Source organism: Candoia aspera, chromosome 13, assembly GCF_035149785.1.
Source record: "Candoia aspera isolate rCanAsp1 chromosome 13, rCanAsp1.hap2, whole genome shotgun sequence".
In the NCBI taxonomy this organism is placed as follows: domain Eukaryota; kingdom Metazoa; phylum Chordata; class Lepidosauria; order Squamata; family Boidae; genus Candoia; species Candoia aspera.
In genome coordinates, this window is record NC_086165.1 from 21,303,961 (window position 1) to 21,324,640 (window position 20,680).

The 20,680-nt window shown below is 43.6% G+C and overlaps 1 protein-coding gene across 1 annotated transcript in view; it reads right to left on the reverse strand.

The window, feature by feature from the left end:
* Positions 1 to 20,680, reverse strand: part of ITGA11 (integrin subunit alpha 11) — a 93,324-nt gene that overhangs the window by 39,842 nt on the left and 32,802 nt on the right. The window contains exons 7-14 of the mRNA XM_063314319.1: positions 20,029 to 20,177; positions 18,713 to 18,857; positions 16,838 to 17,003; positions 14,970 to 15,040; positions 6,809 to 6,953; positions 5,029 to 5,177; positions 3,544 to 3,684; positions 2,090 to 2,293 (exon numbers count right to left, since the gene is read on the reverse strand). Of these exons, the coding sequence (XP_063170389.1) occupies positions 2,090 to 2,293; positions 3,544 to 3,684; positions 5,029 to 5,177; positions 6,809 to 6,953; positions 14,970 to 15,040; positions 16,838 to 17,003; positions 18,713 to 18,857; positions 20,029 to 20,177 (1,170 nt within the window). The remainder of the gene's footprint in view (positions 1 to 2,089; positions 2,294 to 3,543; positions 3,685 to 5,028; positions 5,178 to 6,808; positions 6,954 to 14,969; positions 15,041 to 16,837; positions 17,004 to 18,712; positions 18,858 to 20,028; positions 20,178 to 20,680) is intronic.

Here is a 20,680-nt window from a genome sequence, read left to right on the forward strand (position 1 = left end):
TGAGCCTCAGGTTCCACTTGTCAGCCTTGGGTTCCAGACCAGGCACTGCTGTGGGAGCTTGCCTGCAGGGCAATCAGTATCAGCACATGCCAGCCTACCTGACAGGATTGCTCTTGGGGAAGAATTGGGAGAGAAAGGGGTTCTGGAGAAGAGGCACAGTGTAAATCTGACAAATAAATATATTCTTCTGTGCTGGCAAATATCTGTTGCTGTGGGATGTGGGTATATGAGGAATGTCCAGGGAAACCTAGCATTCCCATGGCAACAAAACTGCCACTTGTTCCTCTTTGGGGCATCTAGACCTGGATGGATGTTGCATCCCCCATTCAGAAAAACTGATCAGGGTGCAGCTTTCATCCAGGCCGAGATTCCTTTGGAACACTGTGATTCACGTTAATGGAATGTAGTTGGAAGGACAAAGCTAAAACGGTCTGAAGAAGCTGTTACTGATGCAAGGGATTGTGCTGCGCCCAAGGGAGAAGGAGAAGCACCTTGAAACACAAACAATCTGCAGATGGGAGGGGGCTTGACTGGCTTAGGCAAGAAATGGGTTCTCAGCTGCCATGCAACCGGCTGGGAAAAAGAGCCTCAAAAGCTTCAAAGAGAGCCTGCCTCAGTGAACACACTAATAAAGGAGGACTGGAGGGTTCCTATCTCAGTTCTCAAGATTTTGTACTCTAACACCTAATCCTTGGCATTCAAACACATTAAAGAAGATCCTTCTGAATCTGGCTTCCTTAATCCTTCTCTGCAGTTAAGGGAACTGACAGCTCCATGGAGTTTCTTCCTAGAAGCTCATCTGTAGTACTCATTCATTTATGCACCAACAGGATGGCCCAATTAACTGTGGGGCAGCCCTTTTCAACTGGGGTTCTGCAAGAGATCATGACTGAAGAAATAGACATCATTTTTTGAACTTCGCACACTTGCAGTGGCGGGAATTTTTATGTGCTGCAATTTCGCTGCTGTCCTGCTGCTTTGCTGTTGTTGTAAATGATGTAAAACATGGATAGGTAGGCTAGAAGTGAGTTGCATTGCGACATTTTCATATTTTTTGTGATTTTTCTGCAAGGGTTCCCTGAGGCCTGAAAATGAGTAGCTGCTGCAAATTCTGTGGCATTACAGCATAACTGCTGTGCTTTAGCCTGGCTATTCTGGCTAATCCAGCTCTTTGGGGGCAGGGCATTTTTTGCTACTTTCCAGCCAGGTAGATGCATTCCAAGGCAACAAAGGTGTGATTGCCAGTTCTTATTTTCAACTGTGGGCTGTGCAGATTTGTCAAAGGTCCTCATTCCACCATCAGTCATCCCATGAGATGCCTAGGACTGGCCTCAAATATCTCATCTGAAGCACCTCAGGCTTCTGTAGGTCCCGAGCATGCGGTTTCCTCTGCATGCATAGAGCAAGATCAGCATGGTGGCTGCACTGAATACTCAGATCTTTGTTTTCAGGCCTTTTCCTTCTTCCAGAGGTACCACCATATGCTGGCAAATCCTGCTTGAGCACTACCAATTTGTGTGATGTCAGTGGATGCGACAACCAATGATGCAGAGATCAGAGAGCACGTATTTGAACTCATCCACCTGCTTAACTAGATCACCTCATCTGCAACAGGTGAACTAGGTGCCAAATTATGCTGCCAATATGAGAAAAAACAAATATTTTCTGTGCAGGTTCAGGCACTGATTGCATAGTCCAGTCAGAGCACCATTTAGCTGAGGGCCACCAAGACCTGCAGCCTTGTCTTTTTCCAACTAACTAGCTCCTAGAAATGCACGAGCAGGCCTACAGTTGCCCCATTAACTCTCCCTAGTCCAGTCCCAACAACAATAGCCTTTTCCCTACAGCAGGGCTGAACCAGCTGAGATTGTCCAGGAGTCCTTGGGTAAGCCCCCCGGAGCCCCTCCAAAAGGTGATATGAATAAAATGGTTAGTATGTCAGCAGGACAGAATTATTACACACAGAGAATAACCACGTTAGATATATTGGATTAACTGAATGGAACGGCCTTCAAGTCCAAAGGTCAGTGCAGGCCCCAGCTGTCGCCCCTCCTCTGCCTCTGCCTCACAGCCTGAAGAGAAGCTGTACCTGCTTATATCTCCGGATCACATTTTCCCTGTAGCCATGGAAGACGTACAGAGCTCCCTGATGCTCATCCTCCAGCGGTGCTCCCACAACTACATCATTGTAAGAGTCCTGGTTCAAGTCAGGGACGGAGGCAATGCAGGACCCAAACCTGGAATTCTGATAGCTGGGCAGGTCCTTCAGGGTCCCACTGGGAACAAACTGGTTCTTCAAGAAGAGGAAAGATGAAGAAGCACGTTTGTGTATCAGCCCGTAACATACCACGAGTACAATTTGTCAGAAAATCTGTTGCCCCCAAAAGAGAAAGACGATGAAAGTGAGAAATCTAGGCAGAAGATGCACTGAAATTAACACCAGAGTTTCATGCAGACCTTTCTGGGAGGAAACCCTATTTAAATGCAGTGGTTTTTACTTCTGAACACTTCTGCTGTTTGAGAAACAACTTTATTTTAGGGTTGGTGTTTGACCTGCCACACACTTCAGTGTTCTTTTTTTTTAATCCATTCAATCGTGTCAGATTCTCGGCGACTGCCTGGAAAAGTCCCTGCAGTTTTCTTGGCAAGGTTTTTCAGAAGTGGTTTGCCATTGCCTCCTTCCTAGGGCTGCGAGAGATCGACTGGCCCAAGGTCACCCAGCTGGCTTTGTGTCCTAGGTGGGAATAGAACTCAGGGCTTCCTGCTTTCTAGCCTGATGCTTTAACCACTACACCAAACCGGCTCTTCTTTAGTGTTTTAGTATTTCTTTAATAATTGTTATATGCCACTTTTATCTTTTCATAAAAAAATTAAAATTAATCTTTCATTATGTTCTATCATTCCCCTACCTTTTCTCTTCATCAGCTCATTACTCTCCATAATTTTCAGCAAGCAGCATGTATTTTGACCCCAAAGGATCTTCATTTCCATTTCTACTGTCATGTTAGTTCATCCCTTGCCATGAAACCCTAAACTAATTTGGGAGTGAATGGCATGATGAAAACTCCACCCTCTCTTACTTGCACTGCAGCATTGCATGCAAGCATGTCATGGGCAGAGTTTTCTATCACAATGTATGTTTCATCACTTGCCTCCCCCACGGATGCTTAAGGTGCCGTTAAATGCAATTCAGATACGTCTCTCATCAGGCCAGACCAACAGCCATTGGCTGCATTCAGTCAACAGGCTCTACCTGGTTACTGACTCTGCACAACATGCTGTGGCACAAAAAGTAAACCAAGATTAAGACTAAGTTAACTTATGAAGATGTGGCTGTTAGGTCTTGAACTGAACTGGTTAAGCACATTGTGTGAGAATAGCTAGTGTGGTGTAGTAGTTAGGTCTGGTACTGCATAAATCAAGCCCCTATTTGAACATGAGGCTCACTGCAAGGCTTCAGGTCAATCACACTTTCTCAGCACAACCTACCTTACACAGTTGTTATGAGGATGAAAATGAGTGACAATCCCTATGGATTATTACCTCTTTTAGGCTGTAGATGTACACCTTTCCCCTCTCTCGTCCTTCGCTGAAGTACATTGGGGCTCCAACCAACAGAATGTCAGTGACTCCATCCCCGTTAACATCTACCGAACTGATTTCACTTCCAAAGTAGGCACCAATCTGAAAAGGATACAAAAAATATGTACAGAATGAAGACTACAGAGCTGTGTATTTCTGTATTTTTAATATGCTTCTGAGAAATTAATGGCATCTGTAATGATACTACTGGAATGAGAGGCAGTTCCCAGAGGAAACTATCTATCATCTCCTTGTCTAGACATTGCTTCTGGAATACACACACAGAATAACACTTTGATCCTGGAAGATTAAGGATCATTAGTTGCTATTCTCAGTTGCTTTCTGTTGATTGATTCCCTTACTGAAAGTCTATGGCAAAAATGATTAATTTAGTTTGAAAGGAATTCAAGCCTATTTACATCAAGTAAACAGTACTCTACAGATTCTTGATGAATGTCCAGATTTGCATTCCTTTATAGACTAAAATGTGTCTATATAATAGGAGATTCAGCATTGCTTACTCATCCCATTTGGCCACTTCAGTCATTCTTGAAGTAGAAAAACTCAAGATCAACTTCTTAAACCTAGGAAAAAAGCTCTTCTTATAATTTATAACCTGCCTAGGGGACTCATTTCTTCAGGAAATTATAACAGACCAAAGGACAAATGGCTTTTAAAGGATAAAGTGAAAAACTGAAGGATGGATCCTGAGTACAATTAAACATGCATACAAGCAATCTGTGAACTGAATTTGCCCATACATTTCAAGTTGGTCACTCTAGCCACAAACACAAGACACTGCCTGCATATAAATGGTTTATGGAATCACACACTGGAAGGATTGGGAGGAACCTTACAAATGATCTAGTCCAACCCCCTGCCAGTGCAGGAATCCACTACTACAGCACCTCCAACAGATGGCCATCTAGCCTGTTTAGACTCTTGAGCTACTAAATTATTTGTTCTGTTTTGAAATTGCTGTGGGGGAAACATCAACTTGAAGACAATAATAATCTGCTTCCTCTTCAATTGCAGCCCTGGATTAACCATTAAGCAAACCAAGCATGTGCTTAGGGCACCAAGGGCAGGGGACACCACAGGGTTTTATCCTCCAGCTATTATGCCCTTAACTCTTTCATAGCCACACTCTTTAGTCTTTTTTTTTTGGTAACTGTCCTTATCTGTCATGTTCAACTTCAATCTGTGTTGTTAAAAAAAAATTCTTTGACATGGTGAGTGATTAAAGTTTAAAAGTTTGGCCTGAAGTTTCCATCAGATATTATATTTGTTTCCACCTCATGGCATGAGAGTTTTGCTTCTGTCAAGGGGCACCACTCTTGGGCCGTGCTTAGGGCATCAGTTGGCTCTAATCCAGCCTGTGCCACTGCCTTCTTCTTTGCCAGCCATACCCCTTCCCAAAACAATGCCCAGAAAGATATCCCTTACCTGTTCTCCAGTCAGTGACTGGTGGATGGTGAGGCTTCGATTCGTGTGCATTGTGAAAACAATCACTTTCCCGGTATGGTTGAACCGAGGGGCTCCTGCTACGTAAATCCTGTTGAGTCTTGTGGACACCACAGAGTTGACGGTGTAGCCTACAGCGCACACACACACACAAACACACCACAGATCATGTGGAGGGAGTCCCTTCCAGGCATCACACTTCTAGTCCAAGGCCAGACCTTATCATCATTGCCACTGTCATAATCATACTTGGAGTCCTCTTCTACAATACAGCCCTTCTTACTTTCTGCCAACCTGCAAAACAGTTTCAATCCAGGATGGCCTTTGGTCTGGAGTTGTATATTTTATTGGTTTGATTCATTTATTTAATCTCTTACTTCTTTACTTACTATATTTTTAGATTACCACACAGGATTATCCACAGGGACTGTTAAAAAAACATGGAAGTGGGGAACCTGCAGTTGAAACCCCACACCCTTTTTATGCACACCATATGTGTGGCACATGCCAAAAAAGGGTGGGGTTTTGATTGCACTACCTTGCTTTTTTTACTCCCTCCCCTGTGAATGTGCTCCTACCACATGCCTAGAGACTCATGAAGGTTTACACTTAAAAGAAATAATTACCAAAAATACCTTTACCAACAATACAGTATGCAATGAATTCATTAATAATCATTAACTCATAATGAACATGTAACTCCTCCTCCTCCTCCTCTTTCTTCATCCCAATGACCAGGTCTTGATCCCCACAGGTTCTTCAGACTGGCTCTGTTTAACAGTCTTCCTAAAGGTTGGGAGCAAGGCACTATCTGGATCTCCAAGGAGAGGTTATTCCAGATGGTTAGTGCCACAACTGGAAAACGTGGGTTTTTTTTGCTGTGTCTTGAATTTCCTACGGGGAAGGCATTCCCAGCATTCCTAGCCTACCTGGGATGGGATGTGCATCCTGAATGGGTAGAATCACCCTGAAGCAGACAGTCCTGCAGGCATCAAGCTGGGCCAGACTATTTAGGTCAAAAGCAGCCCTTTGAGATGTACCCGGGAGCCTATTTATAGTTGGTGCAGAGCCTGCAGTGCCAAGGTTATATATTCATTGCAGCTTTCACCTGCCATTTTGTACCAACTGCAGCTTCTGAGTAATCTTCAAAGCCAGTCCCAGGTCCAGCACATTGCAGTAATCTGTACAAGAGGTGACAAGGGCCTGTGCCAGTCTTGCCAGGACCCCCTTCTCTAGGTGCACTGGCCCAAGTTAGGCAAAAATGTTCCTGGCCACAGTTGCCCTGCAGCCCATCTCGCTATAGCTGTGACTCCAGGCTGACCCCCAACTCACAGAGCTGCCCCTTCAGGGAGACTGCTGCCCCATCTGGAGTCCCTCCCAGAGGAGTTGGAGTGCCAGGCGGCTTCTGGACCAACAGCACCTCTGTTTTCATGCAATTCAGCTTCCACTTGTTTGTCCCTGTCTGGATCCCAACGCTCTCCAAGTGGTCTGTTTTGCTGCTCTCTTACCTGGAATTTAGCTACAACTGGCTGCTTTTCTACCTTTCTTCATTTTAATAATAGTTTTAATATCCACAATATGAAGTATTCTTTCATTATGTTTTTGTGGCTGTTACAGCTTGGGAACTGAATATGGAAAGGTGGAATGTAAACTCCAGTATTCCATGTCTGAACTGCAGCTTTGGTTAAGCTTTGCTAGTGCTGATCCAGAAGCCTGTGTGGTCTACATGAGAAACTGGTGGCATTCCAGGCACTATTCTTACCGAGGTAAGCCCCATGATTTTTCAGTTCATCCGGGAACTCTTGGAGATAGGATTCTCGATGAGGAACAACTTTGCCACTGCTGGTCTCCTTGAGGACCGCACCATTCCAGTCATAGGCACCAACAGCTCCAAGCAGGATCCCATCCTATTCATGGGGTGAAAAGAAGCTGAGGGATGATGCAGGTAGGAGGTCCAGGTTCATTCTCCACTGGTTCATTCAGGAAGGCTGGAAAATGCCTGCCTGAAATCCTGCAGGGTTCCTGCAAGTTCTTGCCAACAGACTGGACATGGTTGGGCCTTAGTCTGACTTGGCAGTAGGCAGCTCCCTCTGCTCCCAGGACCCTACCCGCCCCCAGCAGTTTGTTAGATTTTTATATCCCCCAGGACTACAAAGTACAGGGGCAGTCCTTTCAATCACTGTATATCTTCAATTACACAAGGACCAGCAGGTGAATTTCAGGGCTTCATACTCCCTAGGTCCACAAGATGACTTGTCCACCAACTCGTTAAAAAAGAAAAAGAAAGGGGTGGCAGAAGCTGGGATTCTGGTCTCCTTCCGAGCCAAAAGAGGATTGTGGGTGGAGAATAGGTGAAGGCCTGAATGGCGGAGAGCTGGGGGCGGGGAGGCACAGAACCAGTTAGAACCACAAGTTTGTGACATGCAGTCTTTGGAGAGAGAAGAAGGAGGAAGACACCACTTGCACTCCAGAGCAGCTAAAGCCATTCTTTGGTTGTCTCAGCTACATGTCCTCTGGAGAAGTCTGTGTGCTGGGCAAGGAGGTTGTATGAATTTGACCAGTGTGTGACTAGATTCAAACAGTACACTTAGTAACACAACTAGTGGGTGCACTTGCACAACATACTAATTTGGGTTATTTTGAATTTTGATTAGTGTTTTGTGGCTTAGGCTGTTATTGTGTAACAGCCTTTGAGTTAACAGTTCAATGCATTGTGGGAACCCATAAAAAGGCTTCTTTCAAGAATCAAGTTAAGCCAGTTGTTGTGAATAACAAACTTTCCTAACGGAAAGTGTGATTTAACAATGGAACAGACTGTCTTGGGAGGTGGTGGCTTCTTCTTCGCTAGAGTGGTTTAAACAGAGGCTGGATGGCCATCTGTTATGTTGCAGTGGTAGATTCTTGACTGGGCACAGTGTTCAACTAGATGTTCTTCAGGACCCCTTCTAACCCTTTTATTCAATGATTTTCTGCTTGTATGATTCTGTGATTTACCTTGGAATAAGCAGAATGTTGATTTGGAAAAGAATAGTACATTTTAAAATTAAAAATAATAATATGGTGATCTATAGCTATTCAGATGCCCAAACAGACTCCCTTGGCTATATTTAAATAAAATGAAATGGAGGAAAGGATGTTGTATGGTAATTTGGATTTGGTAGCTACAGGCCTTGCACCTTTGTCCTGAGCTGTGCTCTACCTGAGTCAATCCTGTTGACCACATGCGCTGATCTCTCCAGATTTGAACTGCAATTCCAAGCCAGGGAATTTGTTTTCTTTTAGAAAAGGGATTTACGACATCAGCTGCAATCTGCAAAGTTATCCTAATGGTCCAAGGTAAGCAGTGGGAGAAAAAGTGGTGATTCATTTCAGAAATTCAACTCCCCCATGCATGAGGGGCTTGGAAGACTATCTCTGTGGGATGTCTCACACTGTCTTCTCAGTTTTATTACTGATATCTGGAGTGAAGCCTTTTATGGGATAGCCCAAGTGTTTTTAGACAGATGATGTTATAAACCATGAGAATTCATCCTCTCTGGTTTTTGTGGGAGGGGGCAGACAGTCAGTTCCTTGGAGGACAACACTTTAGCATGACTACTCCAAGTACCCTTCCTTATCTTCCTTAGAGAAAGCCTTGCATATATATGCAGCCACATGAGATAAAGAATCCTGAACTGGTAGAAGGTACTGGACTATGTCAGACTGCAGGACATACAGGGATATTCTCAGAGATGTCTAAAATGTCAAGACAGTGGTTGTGATGGTGCAATCAAAGCTCTGTCTGGTTTTTATGTGCAGGTGGATCTTTGCTTGGATCATCACCTTGACTTTTCTGACCACATTTGTACACCCTTGAGACAAAAGTAATATTCTTGGAAGTTAAAAAACTATTATCAAGGAGAAGGACAGTTTGTGTTGTAGCCTCCTCTGCCAATCTGCATTTGCAACTCATTTGAAAAAAACACAGAGATATACTCAAAATGGGGATTTCCCACCAATAGTTGACATGGTTCCTCAGGATCCTTTTTCCTCATTGTGGTTCCTGCATAGAGAAGGTCCTCAACTTTCCCCCATCCTCAGATGACTTCCTGAAGGAGCCTGCCAGCTGCATTCCCTTTATTGGCCCATCCTAAAGATGCTTTCAGAAATAATACCAAAAAGTAATTTTCCCCTGGTCTGATTTAGTTTGGACCAGTCATTTCTTGAAGAATTTAGCATTTAGTGGCTTCAACAAATTAAATTTAAAAAATCAAATCAATGTTTTGCGAGGCCAATTAAATAATAGAACTGGGGACCTCCTGCCATAAGAAAATACTGCTATCCTAAGTAATCAAAATAAGAATTTGGGCAGTTTTTACTAATGGGGAGGAATCCCTCATGCCCCAGCATATTTTACTATATTTTACTGTAGTATTTGAACTACCTTCAGCAAAGGATCGTTACCTTGTCGTGGTGCTGGAGCTTGAGCACCTCAATGATGCCATGAGCTAAACCGTGAAGGGCCACCCAAGACGGGAAGGTCATGACAGAGAGGTCAGACTAAATGCAATCCCTGGGGAAGGTAATGGCAACCCACCCCAGTATTCTTCCGTGAAAACTAAATGGATCAGTACAACCAGAGATATGTCGGTATACCATCGGAAGATGAGACCCCCAGGTCGGAAGATGGTCAAAATGCTACTGGGGAGGAACAGAGGATGAGTTCAACTAGCCCCAGATGTGATGACGCAGCTAGCTCAAAGCCGAAAGGATGGCTAGCGGCTGACGGTGCTGGTGGTGAACGGCGAATCCGATGTTCTAAGGATCAACACACCATTGGAACCTGGAATGTAAGATCTATGAGCCAGGGCAAATTGGATGTGGTTATTGGTGAGATGTCAAGATTAAAGATAGACATTCTGGGCGTCAGTGAACTGAAATGGACTGGAATGGGCCACTTCACATCAAATGACCACCAGATCTACTACTGTGGACAAGAGGACCACAGAAGAAATGGAGTAGCCTTCATAATTAATAGTCAAGTGGCTAAAGCAGTGCTTGGATACAACCCAAAAAACGACAGAATGATCTCAATTTGAATTCAGGGCAAGCCATCTAACATCACAGTGATCCAAATATACGCCCCAACCACAGATGCTGAAGAAGCTGAAGTAGAGCAGTTCTATGAGGATCTGCAGCCCCTACTGGACAACACGCCTCAAAGAGATGTTCTTTTCATCACAGGAGACTGGAATGCTAAGGTGGGCAGTCAAATGACACCTCGAATTACAGGTAAGTATGGCCTGGGAGAACAAAATGAAGCAGGACATAGGCTGATAGAATTTTGCCAAGACAATTCACTCTGCATAACAAACACTCTCTTCCAACAACCTAAGAGACGGCTTTATACATGGACTTCACCAGATGGACAACACCGAAATCAGATTGATTACATCCTTTGCAGCCAAAGGTGGCAGACATCTGTACAGTTGGTAAAAACAAGGCCTGGAGCTGACTGTAGTTCAGATCACGAACTTCTTCTTGCACAATTTAGGATCAGACTCAAGAGATTAGGGAAGACCCACAGATCAGCTAGATATGAGCTCACTAATATTCCTAAGGAATATGCAGTGGAGGTGAAGAATAGATTTAAGGGACTGGACTTAGTAGATAGGGTCCCGGAAGAACTCTGGACAGAAGTTGGCAGCATTGTTCAGGAGGCGGCAACAAAATACATCCCAAAGAAAGAGAAAACCAAGAAGGCAAAATGGCTGTCTGCTGAGACACTAGAAGTAGCCCAAGAAAGAAGGAAAGCAAAAGGCAACAGTGATAGGGGGAGATATGCCCAATTAAATGCAAAATTCCAGAGGTTAGCCAGAAGAGATAAGGAATTATTTTTAAACAAGCAATGCACGGAAGTGGAAGAAGACAATAGAATAGGAAGGACAAGAGACCTCTTCCAGAAAATTAGAAACATTGGAGGTAAATTCCAGGCCAAAATGGGTATGATCAAAAACAAAGATGGCAAGGACCTAACAGAAGAAGAAGAGATCAAGAAAAGGTGGCAAGAATATACAGAAGACCTGTAATAGGAAGGATAACAATATCGGGGATAGCTTTGACGGTGTGGTCAGTGAGCTAGAGCCAGACATCCTGAAGAGTGAGGTTGAGTGGGCCTTAAGAAGCATTGCTAATAACAAGGCAGCAGGAGACGACGGCATCCCAGCTGAACTGTTCAAAATCTTGCAAGATGATGCTGTCAAGGTAATGCATGCTATATGCCAGCAAATTTGGAAAACACAAGAATGGCCATCAGATTGGAAAAAATCAACTTATATCCCCATACCAAAAAAGGGAAACACTAAAGAATGTTCAAACTATCGAACAGTGGCACTCATTTCACATGCCAGTAAGGTAATGCTCAAGATCCTGCAAGGTAGACTTCAGCAGTTCATGGAGCGAGAATTGCCAGATGTACAAGTTGGGTTTAGAAAAGGCAGAGGAACTAGAGACCAAATTGCCAATATCCGCTGGATAATGGAAAAAGCCAGGGAGTTTCAGAAAAACATCTATTTCTGTTTTATTGACTATTCTAAAGCCTTTGACTGTGTGGACCATAACAAATTGTGGCAAGTTCTTAGTGGTATGGGGATACCAAGTCATCTTGTCTGCCTCCTGAAGAATCTGTATAACGACCAAGTAGCAACAGTAAGAACAGACCACGGAACAACGGACTGGTTTAAGATTGGGAAAGGAGTACGGCAGGGCTGTATACTCTCACCCTACCTATTCAACTTGTATGCAGAACACATCATGCGACAAGCTGGCCTTGAGGAATCCAAGGCTGGAGTTAAAATCTCTGGAAGAAACATTAACAATCTCAGATATGCAGATGATACCACTTTGATGGCTGAAAGTGAAGAGGAACTGAGGAGCCTTATGATGAAGGTGAAAGAAGAAAGTGCAAAAGCTGGTTTGCAGCTAAACCTCAAAAAAACCAAGATTATGGCAACCAGCTTGATTGATAACTGGCAAATAGAGGGAGAAAATGTAGAAGCAGTGAAAGACTTTGTATTCCTAGGTGCAAAGATTACTGCAGATGCTGACTGCAGTCAGGAAATCAGAAGACGCTTAATCCTTGGGAGAAGAGCAATGACCAATCTCGATAAAATAGTTAAGAGCAGAGACATCAAACTGACAACAAAGGTCCGCATAGTTAAAGCAATGGTGTTCCCCGTAGTAACATATGGCTGCGAGAGCTGGACCATAAGGAAGGCTGAGCGAAGGAAGATCGATGCTTTTGAACTGTGGTGTTGGAGGAAAATGCTGAGAGTGCCTTGGACTGCAAGAAGATCAAACCAGTCCATCCTCCAGGAAATAAAGCCAGACTGCTCACTTGAGGGAATGATATTAAAGGCAAAACTGAAATACTTTGGCCACATAATGAGAAGACAGGACACCCTGGAGAAGATGCTGATGCTAGGGAGAGTGGAAGGCAAAAGGAAGAGGGGCCGACCAAAGGCAAGGTGGATGGATGATGTTCTAGAGGTGACGGACTCGTCCCTGGGGGAGCTGGGGGTGTTGACGACCGACAGGAAGCTCTGGCGTGGGCTGGTCCATGAAGTCACAAAGAGTCGGAAGCGACTAAACGAATAAACAACATTTGAACTACAGATAGAAAAGATTCCAGTTTTTAAAAAGTTTTGGGGATGTGCAAGAAGGTCCTTGCCAAGTCAGCAAGCGAAGTATTCCAAGACTCGCCATTTTGCCAGACCTATCAATTAGGACAATGTAACTTTAAAAAAAAATACAGCAACCTTCTTTTCATGAAAACAATGAAGTAAATCATATTGATTACTTCTCTAGCCAAAAAGGAAACTGCTAGCTACCACTGTTTCTTTCAATAGGACCAAGAATCCTGTGCTTTAACATTATGTGGTGGGCAAAATTTCCACAGGTGTGGCTTCATCTGGCAAGGAAAAGTATGCTGCATATCCTGAGTTTTTTCCTTTGCACCCTTGATTATGGCACAGAGGAAAATGGATGTAAGTCTCTTGAAAACTTTCAAAAACATTTAAACTCTCAGTGCCTGGGGGCTGTGGGGGTCTGGATGGGGAACAACAGGCTTCAGCTGAACCCTGGTAAGACAGAGTGGCTGTGGGTTGATGTCTTCTCGGTATCCAGGAAGTTGTCATCTTTAGTTCTGGATGGGGTTGCACTGCCCCATTCAGACCCAGTGCAGAACCAGGGGGTCCTTCTGGACTCGCGACTCCTGCTCAAAGAACAGGTGGCAGTCATTGCCAGAAAGGTCTTTGCGCAACTTTGTGCTGTGTGCCAGTTACGCCCCTTCCTGGATCAAGATGCCCTCCAAATAGTCACTCATGCCCTGGTCATCTCCCACATAGACTATTGCAATGTACTCTACATGGGGCTACCCTTGAAGCATATCCGGAAGCTTCAGCTGGTCCAGAATGTGGCCACATGGGCATTTATCGGTGCCCCAAGATTGGCACATGTGACACCACTGCTGCGCGAGCTGCATCAGGTGCCAGTTTGCTTCCAGGTCCAATTCAAGGTTTTGGTTATGACCTTTCAAGCCCTACATGGCATGGGGCCAGGCTACCTGAGGGACTGCCTCTTCCCTGTTACATCAACCCGTTCCACCCGATCACGCAGAGAGGGCATGTTGCGGACCCTGTCTGTAAGAGAATTCCGTTTGGCGGGGTCCAGGAGGCGGGCCTTCTCTGCAGTGGCCCCCACCCTTTGGAACATCTTGCCCCCGGAGGTGAGGTGGGCCCTTTCGCTCCTGACCTTCCAGAAGGCCCTGAAGAGCTGGCCCTGCTGCCGTGCTTGGGGTGGGGAGGGGGGTTGTCATTCCTGGGGATGGCTGGCTCCTTAGAGTGCTCCCCTCATATTTACGATCTTTTGTAGCCATCTGGATTTTTATTTTTCTATTTTCTATTGTACTGTATTATATTTTATGTATTATTTATGATTACCGTTTTAATGTTGGATTGATTAACTTATTGTGGACCGCTCAGAGTCCCTCTTGGGGTGGAGATGGGCAGTAGCAAAAATTTGAGAAATAAATAAATAACCTTTCTCTAGGATGCACCTTGACTGTGCTTGCACAATTCAGTTATGTCAGGGCAAGAATTAACTCGGCATTTGCACAACAAGTTGAGGTTGATTAGTTTCAACTTAGCTGATGTGGATAGGCATGTTGTACAAACCCAATCTCTTTCAGTGGGTGTATCTCTATTAAGTATCTGGTATAAAACCCCACCCCCTCAGTAGCCAAGTGAATTGTGTTGTGCAAGCACAGGCAATGAACTGAATTCATTGATTTCTTTTATTTCTGCCAATGGGACTGAAAGAGGCTTAGAACCACCAACTCTACCACTAGATGTTTGTGGTGAAAATGGAAGTGGCAATTCCTCACCCTTAACAAAAAGAAAAAAAAAAGTCAGTCAGTCATTTAACTAATCAAACAATTGCTTAAGGGCTGGCCCCAAGTAGAATTTAAATGCCCCAAGTAGACTTCTACCAAGAACAAAACTACCCCAAAAATGCTAAAGAATGGGTTGCTCTTAATTTTTGTCAATGCATGTGCAAAGAAATAAATGAAGTGACCCCTTCTTGGGTATTGTTTTCCATGAAGAGCACAATAAAAAATAGTTGAGACTTTCTGGATACTTAATCAGAAGCTTTTTAAAAATTGCATCAAGAAGCAGCTGTCTGAAACCACAGAGCAGCTTAATGTCTCGATTTCCCTCCAGCTTTTCATAGACAAGTAAGTCCAGGTATCTTCTACCTGATACAGGCTTTTGATGGAACCATACATCACAAACCAAAAGCTTTTTAGGCTCAGTTATATCTACTCCATGACAAAGACAAATGAATCATGAGATAAAATGACAAAAACAAGTACATTATTCACTTACTTCCACAATATGGGATGAAAATCCAGTCTGGGACATTTCCAGGCCAAAGGATATTTCATTTTTGTTGGTGCCTAAATACAAAAAGAAGGTATTTAAAAAAAACAGAGAAGGAAGGAGGGAAAGATTTACTACCTGCCATTATAGTTCTGTGACAAAATTTGATACAAACCTTTTAAAGGCTAGTAGGAAGATTTGTGGGTATAGTCCCAGAAAATAAAATAAAAAAAGAAAATAGACAAAATCCCATCCATTTAAAAGTCTAAAGTTGAAAGTTGGAATCAATGTGCATGTAAATTCCCTTGTCCCACTATGGCTATCAATTCAGGCATAGAAATGCTGCATTGCATGTGAAATTGGCCCTTCTGCGACCTCATCATTCACCCCCGTGATAGGATAATGTCCACAGCTGAAATGATAAGGACTTAAACAGATGCAAGAAATTTGAGTGCAGATCAGAGTTCATGGCAGTTTCTGTGCTAGCATGCAGATTTAGATATGAGCCACAGAGATTAGTACCTTGCTTAACAGTAGAATTCTGCTGTTTAAGGAATCTCCTAAGCATATTCTATTGAGAGTGAATGTCATAATTAACGCTGACACTGTATACACTGCATCTTAAAAGTGCTGAAATAGGGTTGAACTGTGACATAAATTTGTTTTTGTACTTTGCACATTATTAGTGTCTATCAGGCTGCTTAAAACTTAGGAATTCAAAAATACTGCTTCACTCCAACTTTAGTTAGATAATGCAGTGAGAAATGCCAGGCCCAAAGATCTTCCTTCTTGTTGGAATTATCAGGGATCAACTCAGCATTTTCTCATAAGCCTAAGGGGGTCGTTCTAGCAAATCGCATCTCTAGTGTGCTTGTGGGATGTCACATGGGTCACCTGACTTCCTCTTCCTTCTTCTTCTTGGGCTTGGGGATTAACAATCTTCATTACCTTGTGGGCAGACATGCAAGCAGGGGGGCTGCAGAATGCAGCTCCTCGCCCTTTCTATTCCACATATAAAGTGTCTACAAAGAACCAGTGATGATTAAATGCTTTCTACTGTGAATCTACTTGTATCCAGATCTACTGAATAAAAGTAAGCTATCTCTATTTTTCTTCATCTAACTACAGTGTGAACACTGAATTTATTTCTGAACATAATTAAGCTTAATGTGCAAGTTCTCTTTTGATTCACGCTTCTACTCTGCAAGATTGCTGTTAGCTGCTTGGAGTTCTTTTATTAACATTTAAAAACTCCATCACTTCTGACATCCATGGAAGGCACATCTGACTGACATCTACAAGCCCTCAGCTAGTACAAGTGTGAGTTTTTCTTCTTTCACACAGAGCTTGATGCAAATGTTTAAAGCACTGGGCTTCCCCCAGGCCGAGGAGGACTAATAAATGCAGCCATCATAACCACCTCCTTTGGTTATGATGGCTGCGTTTATCAGCTCAGAATATCAGCTCAGTTTGGTGTAGTGGTTAAAGATGCCAGGCTCGAAACTGGGAGACCTGACTTCTGGTGCCGCCTTGGGCACAAAGCCAGCTGGGTGCCCTTGGCCAGTCCCTCTCTCTCAGCCCTGCGAAAGAGGCAATGGCAAACCACTTCTGATAGCTTGCCAAGAAAACTGCAAGGACTTGTCCAGGCAGTCACCAGGAGTCAACACTGACTGACTGGAAGGCACACACACAAAAGAATCAGAATGCTGAAATGTGAATTGCAGCATAGGAAGTTTGGCTCTTGAGAAGAAGATTCCCACATAGAACTTCATGCCAAACTCCAATGCATTATATTCAGTTCAAACTTTCTCATGCTGTAGGACTGAAAAGTGAGCCTCCCATGCCATACTTAAGATTTCTCAGAAGCTGCTCACCTTCTAAGCTGAAAATCCTCTCTCCAAGAGCATCCACAATATCTTTAAGGGCAGCCTCATCACTGACATTAAAGAAATGTTTTTCATCTGGGTCACTTGCTATATATTTGATTTCTTTCAAAAAGGCTTCAGGGTTGATCCCTCTTCTGTTGTAATAACCAAGGACCTGGAGTGGTAAGCAAAATGTATCTCAGCATTACTCCAAATAATTAAAGTCATGGCATATTATTTACAAGAAAGCCAGTGTGGTGTGGTGGTTAAGGCACTGAGCTAGAAAATGGGAGGCTGTGAGTTCCAGTCCTGCCTTAGGCACAAAGCCAGCTGGGTGATCTTGGACCAGTCCCTCTCTCTCAGCCCTAGGAAGGAGACAATGGCAAACTACTTCTGAAATCTTGCCAAGAAGACTGCAGGGACTAGTCCATGTTGGCAGATGCTGGGAAAGCCTTTAGCCCAGGAGAGGTCAAAAAAGTCACACACCAAGCATTTCTATAAAAATAATTTATTTACAGAAAGCAAAAACAAAAGCGAAACATATTTAAAGGACTTAGCTCCCCCTTTGGAGCAAGCCTTGCTTGGCTACATTGCCGGCAGAGAAAAAAAAGGAAGTGAGAACAAGTCCAGGCAGGTTTCCTCCCCCAGGTGATTTGCATGAAGCACGTGAGAGGAGACAATCAATTGCAACCTTTTCACCCGGCCGAAATGACTAGGTACAACAGCAGCTTAATCTGTTAGTAGGAAAACCTCAACAGTCCAGGCAGTTTCGAGGAGTCAGCACTGACTTGAAGGCATGCCCCCCATTTTTTTTTTACAAGACCAGTTTTCAAATGCACAGATCATGCAGTGGTAGCAAATGCAAGACATTCTTTGGGTTACATTTGTTTAAGGTGTGATCACCACTTTCTCTTCAAAAAACAGTGTTTCTCAGGCCTTAGATATGGTTAGATAATAGATCCAGTTTTGCTGCATTTATGGCAATCTACTAGGGGAGAACAGACATCGGTGGGTCTAAGCTGTCTGTAACTAACCAGAAGGCAGATCTTAAGGTTATAGTGGATAACACAATGGAGATGCCAATTCCATTTGCAGCAGTTGTGAAAACAAGTAAATTGAAAATAAAACACCATAATGTCCTCATACAAATCTATGGTACATCTGCATCTGGAACACTGAACAGTTCCAATCACCACATTTGAAAAAGATGTAACAGAGCTGCGGAAAGTGCAGTCAAGGACTGCAAAAATGGTTGAGGGACTCAAATGCTTTCTTTTAAGAAAAGACTAGAGGATTAGGAAAAAAAGGCTACTGAGGAGGGACAAGTTGGAGATGTATGAAATCATGCAGGGATAGGGAAAAGTTTTTACCCCTGTCTCAAAACTCTAGGGCCAGGATTATCCAATATAGATTCAGAACAGATGAAAGTAATTCTTCACACAGCACATAACTCACAGAATTCATTACCACAAAACAGTGGGTAGTCACTATCTTGGATTGCTTTGAAAGGGATCTGGATAAATTCATGGAGGACAAATCTATCAAGGGCTATTTATCTTAAAGACTCAATATTACCCTGGGCTGGAGGCAGTAGCCCTACAAATGCCAGTCACAGGGAACAATGGGGAGAAAGGGAAATGTCTGTCTCTCGCTCATAAGATCGCAGAGGCATCTGGATGGCCCCTGCAAGAAGCAGGACATTGGGCTAAAATGGGCTGTGACCTGATCCACTTAAGTCATGGAGGGTTTCCCCCCAAAATGGTGATCTATTTAAAACTGAGACCTTCCATTTTTTCCTATCAGGTGAACTCTGAATCCACAGCCATTTCAGTGCAATTCTGAAGATGCCAGGCAGAAAGCGGGCAGCATCAGTAAACGACTTACTGCAACGGCGTATCTGGTGACGTTGTCTCTCTCGCTGCCTTCAATCACCTTTTCAAGATCTGGGCTGTCGTGAGACTCTCCGTCAGTAATAACAATCATCACCTTCTTCGCGCCCTTCCGTCCTCCTTTCTGAAATGCTTCCGAGCTGAAATTCAAGAGATTCAGAGGAGATCCTGAGGGATGTGGCATTTTGTAAATGAAACGTGGCCATTTTTTTGAGGGGATGCTCTGTGCTGTGGGCCCACGGCCCATGTGGTTTCTGTGAGCTCTGTTGAGAAAGCAGGCACATCTTCCTTTGGGCCTCAGCAACAGGGAGGAAAAAGCCAGCGTCAGGTAACATACAAACCAAGAGCCGAAAGGAATGGTTCACAATGAACTATTTTAACGGTGCCTCCTATTCCCCCAGCTCCTTTCCCCTGGAGCAAAAGAGTATTCAGAGATCATAAACTCCTTTTGTTTGTACAAGGCTCTGGATTCTGTTTATACCAAATGCTCACTCTCTTGTTCTGTGATCCGATACAAAGAAACTTGCATGCTCTATTCTTTTTACACTCATCTGCTGTTTGTAGAAACAGACCAGCTGCATTGTGGGGAGGTTGTGGCACAAGATGAATCAGAGCTTGAGAGAGAGAGAGAGAAGGATGGGGAACTTGCCTATAAGAAGAGCCTACCTGCCTCTCTCTAGGTCCTTGCATTGAGAGTTGGCAGCATAATGATCACAAAGGAACCTGCTTCTGCAAAGAGTTACCGGATATAAAAAACGAAGTATGGATTACTGAGTGAAGAACAGAGTTATTGTTCTTTGGTTGTAACTGCTTGCAACTGGAGTGCTCCATAACTTCTAGAGAAAAATGTCTAGGTTTTCATTTGCATGATATATGAAGTAGTGAAAGGAAAAATACACACACACGCACTACAGTACACAAGCTCAGACACACTGTCTTTTTACGGTTACTCTGAGGCCTAAGAATTCTGGGTTATGGATTCTTTAATCTTAATCTAGTCACTGCCTTATCTCAATATTTCTCAGCAGCAAAACAGGATCAGTGTCCTCTGAATTATAGTGCATATTGGTATCTTCTACAACATGTAATTTGCTTTGCAGCTTGGAGGTTACCTCACTGCCTCGGGCATTAGGGTTTTGGAGCTAATATAAATGATGGTTTTTGCTGTCTGCTTATGATACGTTTGAATCAGAATGGGTCTATCCAGGGTCCAGACCTGGGTTAAACTGTTAAGCTCCATCACTGCCCCCCTCCATGCCAGCCTAAGAACACCTCTCTTTCCATCTGAACAGTACTGGAAGGTGTGCTTACCGAGCAAACTCTATCCCAAAGGCTGTCCGGGTTTCAGTGCCCCCTCTCTGCTCGATGTGTTTAGCGGCTTCCACCACATCCTTTACAGACCTATAATCATTCAGGTGAAATTCATGGACAGCATTCTCTCCGTACTGGACAACTCCAACCTTGGAAAACATTGCAGATCGTTGGGGTGAGAAGAGTTTTCATCTTCTTTCATCCTAGTGACTTGTCAATGTGCCATTAAAATTGATTATTATTTATTATTATTTAATGTGCCATTGAAAATGATTATTCGGTTCGTATAATTGGAGAAGGCCATGGCAGACCACCCCGCTATGGTCTGCCAAGAAAACGCTGCAAAAACGGCGTCCCCCCAAAGGGTCAGATATGACTCGGTGCTTGCACAGGGGACCTTTCACCTTTTTCACATATTAAATATAAATGAATAAGCCTATAGAATCTCTTGCAAGCACTTGTCTGTTTGTCTGTCTTGTGCTACTTTAAACCAAGACACTGAAACTTTTCTCAGGTCAAGTGTCCTTTGAGTGATATCCTTAGAGGTCTGGACTCTGAAAGAGAGAGCCAGGATAGAGATCTACATTGGATTTAGTTTAATTTAAAAGCAGTGTAATTTACCTACTATGATCACTGTCATACTTTTAATAAT